This window comes from Xiphophorus hellerii, chromosome 12 (assembly GCF_003331165.1).
Source record: "Xiphophorus hellerii strain 12219 chromosome 12, Xiphophorus_hellerii-4.1, whole genome shotgun sequence".
Taxonomy (NCBI): domain Eukaryota; kingdom Metazoa; phylum Chordata; class Actinopteri; order Cyprinodontiformes; family Poeciliidae; genus Xiphophorus; species Xiphophorus hellerii.
The window spans coordinates 1,434,372-1,448,353 of NC_045683.1; the positions used below are offsets into that span (position 1 = coordinate 1,434,372).

General features: G+C 38.3%; 1 protein-coding gene across 1 annotated transcript; it reads right to left on the reverse strand.

The window, feature by feature from the left end:
• Nucleotides 1-5,484: 5,484 nt before the first annotated feature.
• Nucleotides 5,485-11,551, reverse strand: ppic (peptidylprolyl isomerase C). The gene is made up of 6 exons (XM_032579174.1): nt 11,310-11,551; nt 8,922-9,035; nt 8,448-8,541; nt 8,149-8,216; nt 7,878-7,994; nt 5,485-7,487 (listed from the first exon to the last, which is right to left on the reverse strand). The coding sequence occupies exons 1-6, from the start codon at nt 11,412-11,414 to the stop codon at nt 7,359-7,361; spliced, it is 627 nt and encodes a 208-aa protein (XP_032435065.1). The 5' UTR covers nt 11,415-11,551; the 3' UTR covers nt 5,485-7,358.
• Between the last annotated feature and the right edge of the window lie 2,431 nt (nt 11,552-13,982).

The following is a 13,982-nucleotide window of genomic DNA, read 5'->3' on the forward strand; positions in this document are numbered from 1 at the left end:
TGGATAGAGGTTACTGGAACACAACACAGGTGAGTCTAATAACTGCTCAGTGATGACAACTGTCAAGAAGTAAAAATAGATATATAAAATAACAAAATAAACAGATAAACTGACCTGCTGAGCTTTAGGTGTATAGAATCACAACAGATTAAGATTGTTGGAAACTATCATAAAAAACTATTGATTATCTGAAGTAGATTTTAGATTTCACATTTTCTGAAAATGTTAAAGGCAAATAGACAAATGGTTTGAAGATCTTCCTCACCTGCCAGGTACTGAAGTCCAGTTCAAACCCTTTCAGTTCCCTGTGAGTCAGGATGGGATTCAGTAAAATAGAGGCTGATTGTCTTAAAGTGAACCGCTCCACTGTTAGATGTCAGCATGTCTGTGAAATGTCAGCAGACTAATTCATGAGCAGTTAGAGGAGCCGGTGGCCCCACGGTGATTGTGAATCTGAATTGACTGTGTGTCATTGTCATATTATCAAATGTACAATAAGAGCCGGTGATAGCCCTCCTCCGGCCCGTCTGCGTCGCCGCGTGTAAGTATTCATGCTCCTGCTCCCCTGCCCCGACCTGTCAGCCCTGTCAATATGATTATTCCTCCGTCTAATTGAAGTCAGGGAGGAGCGCGAGGCTCGAGGTGGGGATAAGAGGAGGAGACAGAGGTGAAAACTGTTGATGGAAAGAAGAGACAGGCCGGCGGTCATTAGAGTCAGGTGGGAACGCCACAGAGAGGAGAGTGTTATCAGCGTGGCTGAGAGGACGGCTTCCAGATCCAAAACTTAGAAAGTCTTCTGGGTGACATCTGCTTTACAGCATTTAACCACAATCAAAATGCAACTAGCACTAAAAAATGCCTTAAATACTCAGGAGAAAGATTTAGGATTTAATGCTAAATGGTATATGATTTCTAATCCAAATATTCTTAAAAAGAAAAGACTAAATAGTTTTTTTTAAAAAGACTGTAATGAATGTTTGACGCCGTGGCTCCAGGTTTCACTGGAGAGGAGAAGCTCATTTTTAACAAGAACACACTGGTAGGAGGGTTTCTCCATTTAACCGGTGCTGCAGCTGCACAGAGCAAATCCTTACAGAGCAAAACCTTTACAGCTAATGTCAATGTTTAAAGTGATTAAACATGTTAAAAATGGCTACAGGTGAGCAGAAGCATGTAGATGAAGCACCAAACCCAGGCATTAGTTCAGTGATCAGTAACCCTGGACCTGGATCAAACCGCAGGTCAGATCAGCCGACCTCTGGGTGAATCTGTGTTCCTCATCTTTGCAAAAATGATTGTGTAGCACGTATCAGACAAATAAAGGGGTTTCAGAGGACAGTAGCTGTTTCTTAGGTCTGCAGATCCTCCTTCAGGTCTTAAAAACATAAGCGTGCGTTCACACCAGCCCTGTTCAGTCTGCTTTAATCTAACTGCAGTCGGTTTGCTTAGAAACTCTAGTTTCTTTGGTAGCGGATGCATAATCAAACTCTGGTTAACCTACAAACCTCAGTCTGGGTTCGATTGAAGTGAACTTTGGTGTGGTTTGAATACATATGTGAACGCCAAGTGGACTGAAGACTGCTCCAAAAGCAGGAAGTGGACCATAGTGCGGGGCATTCTGGGTAAATTAAACCAAAACAGCGTAGCATTAGCGGGAGAAATGACTCGTGGTCTTCAACCAAAGACAAAAGAGAAATCCTCCAACCGCTAAAATCTGATGCTAGTCCATTTTTGGCTTCCATTTTGTGAAGAAGGAAGTTGCGCTCAGTGTCTTCAGAGGTTTTCTTGTCGTTTCCTTCAGTGGTTCTTGGTGCAGCGCCCCCACAGGCCAGGAGGAGAACAGGTTGGTTTGAATCAAAGCAGAGAGAAAGAGAACCACAGCAGCTGGAGATGAAACGGATGATGTAGTTTTGGTTTCCAGTTGCTCTGACTCTACCGGATCAGGTGTGAGTGGATCAGCGGATTTTGAGGAATCACCAACTGTAATAAATGTTTTCCTCTGAATCTGTTAGTTCCCTCTACAAGGTAATTTCAAGTTTGTTTTTTTTATTGTTTTAATTTCAGTTTCATTTTCAATCAGTTTATTTGCAACAAATAAGCTGTTTTAATGTCTCTTATGAGAAAATTACAACTTTTATCTAGTTTCTCTAAGATCATATAACGATAGTGAGATATTTCACACAGTGGCATTACAAGTAATATTGCCTCCACCTTAAAGTTTCATTAATGAACAGAATTTTAGTTCTGCAAATGATGCTGCATCTGCGGCTGTCCTCTGATTTTATTGTCTGTGAGTTTTCTTGTGTTTCTAATTCTGTAAAATGAGTACACAGATGTCGTAATTCCTAATCTGAGCTGCAGAATTGGCTGAGATTAATCTGAATCCTGGGCTGTAGCTTGGAGCCGCGGCTGCTGCGCCGCGCTGCTTCACTTTGGGGTTGTGTGTCGGTTAACTGATCGTTCTCTGAGCGGCGCTCTCAATCTGATGATGTTTGCTGCTGACCTTTAAACAACTCTGTCCCATCATCCTCTGCTGCTCTCGCAGGGCCCACAGGGATCACACACACACACACGAACACACAAACACTCAAAGTTACAAGGGAAGACAGTCATATAAGCTCAAGCACTCTGCATGTAAACATGTTTTTGCGAACATATGAAAGCACACACTATGCATGTAAAAATGGGCAAACACACACATGAACGCGCACACACACACCGAGGCATCACTGTCTGCGGTTTGGTGGTAATGAGGCCTGTCATCCTTCCACTCTGCCTCCTTCTTCCTCTTTCCATCTCTCTTCTTTCATTGATCCACTAACGGATCCCCAATATAACAACTAGCAGTCGCTGTGGGAGCTTCTCCTCTTCCTCCTCTTCTTCCTCCTCGACATTCATCCCTCTGGACCATTTAAAAACCTACCACCACTTTCTCCTCCTCCTCTCCGTTGCTTTCTGTTTCTCTCTCCGTCGTCCTCATAAACCCTCTCTGCCCTCCATCTCCGAGTTGAGACAGTCTTGTTATGTCGGCTGACAAACGAAGAGGGCTTTCTCCGATATTCTCCCAACGCTGAAGGTGCTAGTTTGTCCATCTGTCCGTTCGTCTCACCTGGTGGTCCTCTGCAGAAAAAACAAAAAACAAAGAGCACGAAAAAAATGGAGCGAGCTGAGAGGTTTCAGCCAAAGGAAAGTTACTTTACATCAGTGGTTTTCAGTTATGCCACCTCTGAATTGAGAACCTGATATTTGTTTATCTGTACAATATTCAATCGCCTGTTTATAAAAGCTGAAAATGAGCTGCAACAACTCATTTTATTGTTTTACGTCTTAGAACAATCTCCATGTTCAGTTTATTATCTCAGTTTGTAACATTTAATCTAGACTGCCGTCTCAAAAGAGAAAAAGTGCAAATGAATCCCTGGGATGTGCATTTTAAAATGTAAACACTGGTTTTTATCAGCTTCTTCAGTTTATTCCTTTTCAAACAGATATATAGATTTTTTATATTTTTTGTTCAAAATTCGCAACAACTTTGCTAATATTTCAGTTAATCAGAAGAGATGAAGAAGATGTGACATTTTGTAATGACAGTAAATACAAAAGCAGGAAGCAGACTACAGAGCAGGGCATCCTGGGTAAATGCAACCAGGACAAACATGTGAGACCAGTGCCAGTGAGAGTAACGACACGTAGTCTTTTTCCAATGACAAAACAGGAATTTTACAACATGGATCACAGAAATTTTCTGATTTCAAAAAGTAAAAAAAAAAACATCTTTTGGATCACAGAAATTTCCATGTTTTTTTCTAGAAAATTTCTGAGATTACTCTAAAAATTTCTGAGTTTTTTGGCAGAAATTTACTCCCTTTTTTGCCATGTATGTACTTGGGGCTCGTAGGTCTTGTGTGGACTGACCAATCAGTTCTTGAATGTAAAATGAGATTATTGTTGGGACAAGGGGGACTTGGCATTAAATTGGCAACAGCATCTATGGTTCAGCACTTCAGTGAAATACAAAATATGCAGGATAATAAAGGAATAAAGGAACCGGCCTTGCACCCTGACAAACCTGAGAAAAAGGGCAAAGATTGAGTCGAAAGATATTAACCTCACCTTCTGTGTTTCACACCAGTAAATGGAATATATGTGATTTGTTCTGACTCATTTTCTAATCAGGTTTTGATTTTACTGGCTTGCAGCTCATCCAGCTGACAGCTGGTGGGTAAATAAGTTGGCCTTCAGTAAAAATGAATGTAGCAAGCCACTAACGTCTGTTTGGAGGCTTTACGCTCAACTTCCAGTCAGGAATCTGCTCACCTTTAGCTGTTTTTGCTGTTGTTAACATGTTAAGATCTGGCTTTTCGCAGGGGGCTGCGTTGATCAGACAGCTGTGATATATTTCACTGTTTTCTGTTGACTTCCTGTCTTCCTCCAGAGATTTCTGCTCCGCTCTGACCTTTGTGTTCGAAGCCGTTTTCCTGCCGCGTCTGCGTTCGGATCCGTTTATCCGTTTGTTTCTGTGTGCGTGTGTGCGTTGTAGAACAGGGGAAAACAAATCACCCGCTGTAGTTCTCATTAGCAGTGGTTTGGTGTCAGCGCTGAGAGATCAGCTGTCAGCCTCTGCAGCTTCACCTTTTACAGACGATAATTACACCGTTTAACGGCGCCACTTTCCCAACAAACACTCGGCCGACCCAAATGGGTCTGGTTTATTCAGGATAAAGTCGGAATGTAAAAAGTGTTTTGATTTTTTATTGCATGTTCGAAACTGAGTATAGATGAAAGCAAATTTTGTCTAAAACAGTCGTCATTTACCTCATTAGTAGCAAAATACAAGTACAGCATGTTTGGTCTGCAGTTTGTTCCTTCTACATCCATATGAAGCTTACATGTAAGAGGTTCCATTTGTAAAGTTACACAATCAAAAATTAACAGCAATAATTTTGAAATATTACTAAATAACCAGCAACAAGAGAAAAATAGTGGTTCATCTTTCATAGTCATATTTTCACCATGTTTTTCATTAATTTATAAATATCACAGTTTCAACTAAATATAGATATTTAATTCAAAGCTAAATATTTACGTCATGGCTAAATATTTAGGTAATATGCAAATTCAGTTGCCGGTAGCCAAAAGTGGACTACCAAAATTAAAGCTGGCTATTGTGGACCTCTACTCCAGCTGGAGAGACTGAACTGATGAAGATAATCGTTTCTTTTCCTCTTTTCTTGTACAACAGTTTAACTATTTAGCTTGTCAATAAGTAGTTCATTTGCTAGAAGCTAACTATTTAATTCAGAGCTAAATATTTATGATTTGGTATTTTCTGATGATCTACCACTGCTGTAAAACTTAATGTAATTTTCAGATTTTTTGAATAGGAAGTGCCAAAAAGACATAAACAGCATCTCAATAATGGATAAAGTCACTGAAAGGTGAATTACATTTTAAATGAAAAGAAAAAAATCTGTGACACATAAATCATTTTAGAATAATCCACAGTTTTATTGTAGAAAAACATCATTGGTTGGCACTTTGCTCTTCTGATAAATTCTGCATAAGATTCAATATGAGGATAAGCATTGTTTGCACTTAATGCTACAACAAGTCTTTCAGGTAATAAAGACAGTTGGATAAAAATAACAGTCAACTTATCCAACAGGATCACAGTCATTGACATAATGCAACAGTTAACATCAGTACTGACAGGGCAATAAAATTATCATCACTCATTCCACATTATTTAATATTCACTTATGCAAATTTGTGCTGTAGTTTTAGTAAACATGATATGATGCATAAACTTTTTGAAAATGCAATGAAAATGGTTTTGCTACAACAACATTTGACACTTGCTACTGAGTTGGGTTTTTTTGGCATAAAGTTAAAAACAGGCATTGAAAGTCTCATATGTTCAGATTAAGTGCATAAGATGTGTTTCATAGAGCTGAACGATTTGGCACAGAGAGCTACAACTCTGGGTTTTATTACTTCACAGCATCATCTCTGCATTTATAATAATATCCTCTGTAAAAAAGTAAAACAGCCTATTTTATGTTTACAAAGATACTAAATATACACACATGCCAACATAAACTACAGAGAACCTGATAAATTAGTATTAAATAAAACTAACTGGTGACATTGGTTGAATATGTGCTCGCATATATTACTAAAATTTGTTGTAATTTGTGTCCAATGCAAAAGGTTTCTATATTGTTTCTGTTCAGATTTTGGAAATAAAAATCTTATGGGAACATATGAGAATAATAAAGTATCATAATCTGGTAGATCAGTAAAATTGAATTAACATGCATCAATAAAACCCTATTTTTTATACAAACATGCTTGCTCTTTTATTAATAACACAACTGCATAACGTGTAGATAGTATGTCACGTTCCAACCAGTGTTGTGCGTAAATAGGCTCTTTCACAAATGGAGTTTATATTTTCACGCCCGTTACTTTCAGACCTTTTGGGGCTTAATGCAGCCAAATTGCCTGTTGATGCCTTTTCTACACATACCAGGAGTCCTATAATTCCTGATGAGAAAATTTAATCATTTGTTCAACCCATTGATGCCTAATGTCGCTGATTTGCATCATAAATAATTTATATTGGTTGTTCATAATCTATTAGTATTTGATTTAATACCTGCTCAACAGCTAAAATGTTTTTTTAAATATATAAACATTAAGGGATTAAATATTAAAACAGCCAGTAGTGCTTTCAGTGTGACTGTAATGCAAAGATCAAATTTTCAGTCTGAATTTCAGTTTCTTTTTATTCTGGTTTTTGACAACAGAAATAGAGAGAAATATTTGGGAACTGTATTATGATGCCTTACATGGTTTTAACTAAACTTTTACAAACATTTAAAAAGTTGTCTTATAATATTCATCCTTGATATGATTTGATATATTAACATGAATAATTTGTGAATTTGTGTCAACTGAACCTCAAATTAGTTAATATGAAGGCCAAACCCACACAACACTGATTCTAAATTTGCTAGCTCACCCACTTTTCCATGTGTTAACATCTAGCCCACAGCTAGCAGGCTAGCATACCTTTGGATCATGTAAACATGCTAACATTAGCTAGGATTTAGTTAGCTTTTCAGTGATGTGTCTATTATGCTAGCTTGCTTGCATTTAATCCATTGTTGGAATAGTTTCACTTTTTTAGTAGCTCAAATGAAAAACTAAGTTTCTCTAAGAAAATCCAAACATATCCTGTCATATGTGTTAGCATTACTGTTAAATTATACAAATGAATTGAAAAAATTAATTTGGCACTAACTGAAATGGAGTTTCACATTGATATTCAGTGTCTGTCCTCCAGAATACGGTGTTTACCAGCCCTCCACCTCCACCACGAATGGCTCTTTGACCGGGATCCGGCCGCTGTTGACGATGACGCATTCGGTGTACGGCAGGTTTCTGTCGTTGGTGTCCTGAAGCTCGATGGTGTGAACGACGGCCTGCCAACAGAGATGCACATGCAGGTCAGACCAAGGGTGTCCAAACTTTCAGACTTCTAAAATCGTTGAATCAAATATATTCATGGGCCAAGAAAAAAAATCAAGGAAATAAAGGGATGTTAATCATTGTAGATCGAAAATTTAAAAACATTTTTGCACATCTGCTGTGTTCAAAGAAAGGTATCTAGTTTTCAAATTCTTTTAGACTTGGTAGAACAAATTTATTCTTAATTATAATAACAGAATTTGGGTCAGTTTATTTCGAACGCTATACTTAGCAGTGTTAAATAAATTAAATAAGAAGGTTTGGTACAGGAACCAGTCAGTACATTGGGTCGCTGGTTCTACTGATAACAGACACACAGAGTTGCGTTCCAGGCTTCAACCCACCATCCCATCCAGAACTTTGCCGAAAACCACGTGCTTCCCATCCAGCCAAGGTGCTTTGGTGGACAGGATGAAGAACTGAGAGCCGTTGGTGTCCGGACCAGCGTTGGCCATACTCACCTGGTACACATACATGCAAGCACGCACACACACACACACACACACATGCACCCCCACACACACATTACAATTGTTAAAGCTAAATCTGAGAAAAACAAACAAACTTCCTGGTCCAGAACTATTTTCCGGGTTTAGGTCCAGAGCTTGTGCTTACCCAGCTAGCTCCTATATGTTTCAGTTTAAAGTTCTCGTCTGCAAATGTTGTACCATAGATGCTGTGACCTGGACAAAAATGTGACATGAAAAGTAGAGCTTGATGAGTTTTAAAACTTATCATTGCAGATAAGTGCATAGTTAAAAGCTAATTTACCACAAACAACTTAAGATCCAACAGTGTGTTCTTATGCATCCTAAGGTAACATTTATAGACCCAGTAGATTCAATCAAATTGATTTGTTTGACTTTTGTGTTCATTTTGTAAATCAAAACGGTCAGTTTGGGTTTCGTTCCCACCTCCGGTTCCGTCTCCAGCTGTGAAGTCTCCTCCCTGGATCATAAAATCCTTGATGACTCTGTGAAACTTTGTCCCCTTGTAGCCGTAACCTTTCTACAGAGACACAGATGAAATTGTTAGCTGTGAAAACTCCTTTGCTGACACAAGTCAGAAAAGAATGAATTTATCACTGATAACTCCTTCAAGAAATAATCCTAAACTCAAAGTGGACAAAAGCAGAAAAATAGCTAATATTGCAAAGTATTTTATACAATTTTGGACAGCAGAGCAGAATTTTATGAAATAAGAGTTTTTATTCCAAAACCAACAAGTTTGTTTGAAGGAAACTGTAGTTTAAATCTGAAACAGATTTATTCTGCAAAAAAGTAATGCCGATTAATTTTAGTCTGGATTGAAACTTTTTAGTCCTTTTTTAAATTTTTACCATTGCATGAAGAATGTTTTATAGTGCAGCCTGTGCTGTGGTACTGTACCTCTCCTGTTGCCAGGGCGACAAAGTTGCTAACAGTAAGAGGGACAACCTCTCCAAACAGACCAATGACGATGCGCCCCACCTCGTGACCTCCCACTGTGATGTCAAAAAACACCTGGACACAGAAAACACAGAATTTTATTAAAACTTATATATCTGCATCTTTGATTAGTGAGAAATAAACAAAAGTAAAAAATATTTAAAAGCATTCATTCAAAAATCTTTTAGGTTTTCAAATTGTTTCATGTTTCCAACCTTTCTCCTGAGGGGGTAACATACTTTTTATGTTGTAAAAAGTTAGAACATAAAAAGTTCTAACTCTTTAGAACTACTCCACACTATCCCATGCAATGCTTTTAACCTCAGCTGTTTTGGAATCAGGACTATTCCAGTTATTAACTCAGGAGAGGAAAAAAATCCCACTTAAAGAAAATATTCCAGTTACTAAAACAATCCTTTATGGTTTTTCAGATTTTAGGCACCTTAATTGATAATCCATAATTTTCTGTTTTTATTTTTAAGTGAGGCAGATTTATGATCTTTATAAATCAAGAAACCAGTCGCTCACATAAACTAACTACAGCACACAAGTTTCCATAATGCAATATTATAGAAAACTTATTAGAAGTTATAGAGAAATTTTGATGGATTTTTTTTAGCAGAAAACCAAAAGACCAGTAACTGAAAAATGACAAAAAACAAAAGTCCATCCACATCACATCAGGCTTTACCATGCAAACTTTATTTATAAAGCACTGCAAAAAACCCACAGCTGAACCAAATACTGCACATAACTGCATACTAAAACCATGCATTAAAAGAAACACACATAATATGCACCAATAATAAATCAAATACCAAAAACAAACAAAACTAAATCTGGGGTTGGATAAAAGTTGATTTTAAATAGTGGTGGGACTCAATTAGAATCTTTAATTGAATTAATTGCAGGGTGTGTAATTAATTAATCACAACAAATCAAAAACATATCGACAAAATAAAAAACATTCTCACTTCAAAACTCCTTTTCGCTGATAAATTATTGTTTAAAAAGACATAATACAGACATTGGTGCAAACTAGAATAGCATTTTGTTATTAGCATTAGCATCTGTGCTGCTGCTACATGGTTAGCATTGAGATGCTATTTAAGGTTTGAATAGTTTTGCTGATAGGCTATCTCCTTTTAGCACAACTAAAAGGAAACTGGATAAAACAATAGTCTTTTCCAACGACCAATCAGATGGTTTTGAAGCAGAAATTAACCCCCAGTGAGCCGAGAGAAGCGGTTTTGTCTTCCATCACTGTTGTAGGTAAATCTGTGCGTCAAATTACTGTTGTACCAGAAACATATGAATGCAAAGGTTCCTGCACAATACATTTATATGTTAATAAAAAACAAATAAACAAAAAAGTGATTAATTGCATTAAAACTTTTAACATGTTAAAATCCATGTAATTAGTTGATAAAAAAATGTATATTTAAAAGTCCCACCCATAGTTGTTTTTTTTTTTTAGATGACTTTTAAAAGCAGGTAGTGAAGAAAAGCTCTGCAGGGTGGAGTTACTCAGGTCATTTTTCATATAACTGACGACATTTTTAGAAATGCTCTTTCCTTTTTAACATGCACAAAGCATAGAAATCTTTATTAAACCTCCTATTAATTAACTGTACTCTACATGCATCCCGAAATTAAAACAGGCTCTTGCCCCCTGGCTATATCTGGCCCTGACTGCTTTTATAACATTGTGTTTGCTTCTTTACACAAACTGAATCAGTCCACTGAACCGTTCATTCCTCCAGTGGCTTCAGGCAGGTTTTAGTTCTATTTTTATGAAGGTCAGAAAGCGAGCAGTCTGTTTCTGTGTGTGTGTCCTGGGAGGTTCCAAAAAGTCAGGTCAAAAACTCAATAGGAGTGTTAACAAAATTTCAACTTTTTATTAGATTTTAAAATAAATTTAGCAATTAAAATTATTTTTAAGCCTTTCAGAAATGGTGGTTCCCATTAAACATGCGTATCTCTGTGCTCCCCATGAGGTAATATAAACGTGTATGTGTGTGTGTGCGTGTGTGTGCGTGGATGCCCTGCAGGCAGACGCACTGCGCATTAAGCATAATCTGAGTGGACACGTGTACAGCTGTGTCTGTGCGTGGGCTGGCCCAGATGTTCTGGAAGAATCTGCAGATCCTCGGAGAGATAAAATAACGGGTTGCTTCTTTCTGCTGATGCGGGACCTTCGCTTCACCTGTATGTACGCGAGTACGTGCGTGCGCGAACTTCGACGCGCGCTCCTGCACCGTGCGCGGCTCCTTGCCACGCACGAAGATGCCGCTGCTGTGCGGTAAGGCGGCTGTGCGGTTAAACAGATGCAGTAAATATGTCACCCACCTTCTCGGTGACCTTCGGTCCTCTTCGTGAAAAGGCGCCGGACACCGAGTGCAGAGCGGCGGCAGAGAGGCAGAGCAGCGCTGGGAAGATCGATCGGAGCTCCATGGTTTCAGAGCCGGACTGAGCGCCGTCAGCGGCCCGGCTGGAAGTGACGACGAGGCGGGGGAGAGGAAGAAGGATCACGGCGGGCCGGGAGACTGCGATCCAGACCGGCTACATCAGCAGACCACTCCCCCCGGTGGGCCGAGCCCGAATCACAGAACCGCCCATAAAGAGGACAGAAAGATCATTATAACAGATGAGTCAGAATCAGGAGATCATATCTGGCTTATAACAACAACATAGTTATGTAGCAACCAGTTTATTTTCTATTCTTTGTGACAAAAGTAGATAAAAAACGTATTAATATTTATTTTCCACATGTTTCCATCTGCTTTATGGATGTTATTGGCTGGAATAACAATAATAACTGTTGTAACAGTTTTGCCATCAAAGCACCCGTCATATTTATTGGTCCCCAGAAAGATGTGCAGAAAGCTGCACCTTTAATTACAGCGGCAGATTATAACCTTTAATCTCAGTAAATATTCAGGTGAAACAGATCCCATGTTAACATTGAGTAAACCCACACAGACTCAAACTATGACAGATTTTCAGGCATCTTAGAATTAGGCGCCTTGCTCATGGGCTCTCTGACGTGGCAGGGAACCTGGACTCAAACTCTTGGAAGACTATATGAGTCATCACCACATGACAGGGTTTTTGTCCTTATAGTCGCTTTTAAAGTGAAATTAACTCCCTCTATGAAACCATAGCCACGCCGCCTCACAAATTTCAACAAATCCTACAAAAATGGGCGGAGCCAAAATACAGAGGGCGTTTCCAAGTGTGGGGATGAGGTGAGGAGGTTGTGGTCGGTACCAGAGAATCTCTGTTGCCAATTTATTAACTTCTCACACCTTCTGGACTTTTTTCAGCAACTGCCATCAAATCCAGCAACTTTTTTTCTGCTTGGAGACTTTTATGGTGAAAACTTGGAAATGTGCTGCAGTCAGTAAAACATGTGAATCACACATGAGCAAAGCAAAGCTGAACACTATCAATCAACGCTCACCAGTCCAACTCCTGACTCGCCACCAGGGGGAGTATCAGAGTTATGTGATGTAGCCGTACCAAGTTGTGTTGTTGTAATAGCAATATCCAACTGCAGTAGCTAGCGTCTGACCAGAAGGGGGCAGCACTCAGACAGTTATAAGCTAAATATTACAGAACTGTTTAAATTTACACAAAAATATCAAGATTTGGACGGAAACATAAACATAAAATGGTCTTTAAAGACCATTGAAGACAGTTTATCGGACACAAAAAAAAGTTGATTTGAGGATTAATTACACTTTAAAGATGGGAAAGACAAGAGAACATTCCATTTGAGCGAAGCAGATGTGTGTTGATCTTTACCAGCTTCACCTGAACAGGCCACACAGTGGAGGAGGAGGACAGGTGCAAATGGACAGCAACTGGCGAAACACTTGATTGATGCAAAATCTAAATCATGCAAATACAAAAAACAATTATCAACAAAAAATGCTTTAACATGCTACAAATAAATATTTTTTTATTTATAGAAGCATAAAGAAAATTGCTGCAAATATAACAAACAATAGCAAGATCACCAAAACATATGGCGTCAGACCGTCAGTGAGGGTGGGAGGTCATGGTTTAAAATATAAATTTTGAAATGTTCCTGGATCAGACTGAACACTTGGCTGGTTGAACTGCAGAAAAGGAACGATGAGCAGAATCCATTAGTTCTTTCTCCTCACTGAATAAACATCCTCTGTGCATATTTTCCAAGTAAAACTTAGATTATATGCGGAAAAGTTCAAATACTTTTAAATAAAGACAAGTAGTGTTAAATATATTTTTGTTTGAGACTAAAGCCATGTGTAGAATGTTTTTATTTATTAAATCGCCACCTACTGGCTGGTATGAGTACTTCTGCTTATTTTTTCATCATAGTTTTATTTTCGTTGTAAACATTTTTTTATTATTCAGACAACCAGCTGAAGGTCTTAAATGCTGTATCATTATTTCCTGTCACTCTCAGACTATAATCTTTGTAGCTAAATCCCATAAATAATCTCATCCACTGCTGCTAAACTTGATCTTCCAGGTTTAATCTTTGGTGCATTTTCTTCCACTGATTGAGTAATCTGTTGTTAATCCTATTCCAGGTTAGAAGTCACGATCCTGCCCCTTAAGAAAGCAAATTATTCATAATCTGAGCTCAGTTTCGTAGTTTTTCTTTTTTACAATTTGTTTTATAAAACAGTGTTTATGTGAAAAACAAAAATATGTATTTAAAAAGAAAAGCCAGAATGAAAACGTCTTTTCAAAACCGTTTGCTGTAAAACTGAGTGATTTATTGAATATGAATGTAAATACACAAACAAGAAAAACAAGCCTGCAGCTCAACGACTTTTAATTTTCCTTCCTGACTGACAAACAAATGCATCTTCGCCGTATGATCAATATTCATCTGGTTGTTTTTTAACATTAAAGGGAAGAATAATGAGGCGGGAGCAGCCGAGCGGAGTCCAGCTTCAGCAGCCTTTAAAACGGCCCGGCTTCAGCTGCAGGAAATAAAGCTGAAAAACAGAATATAAGTCCCTG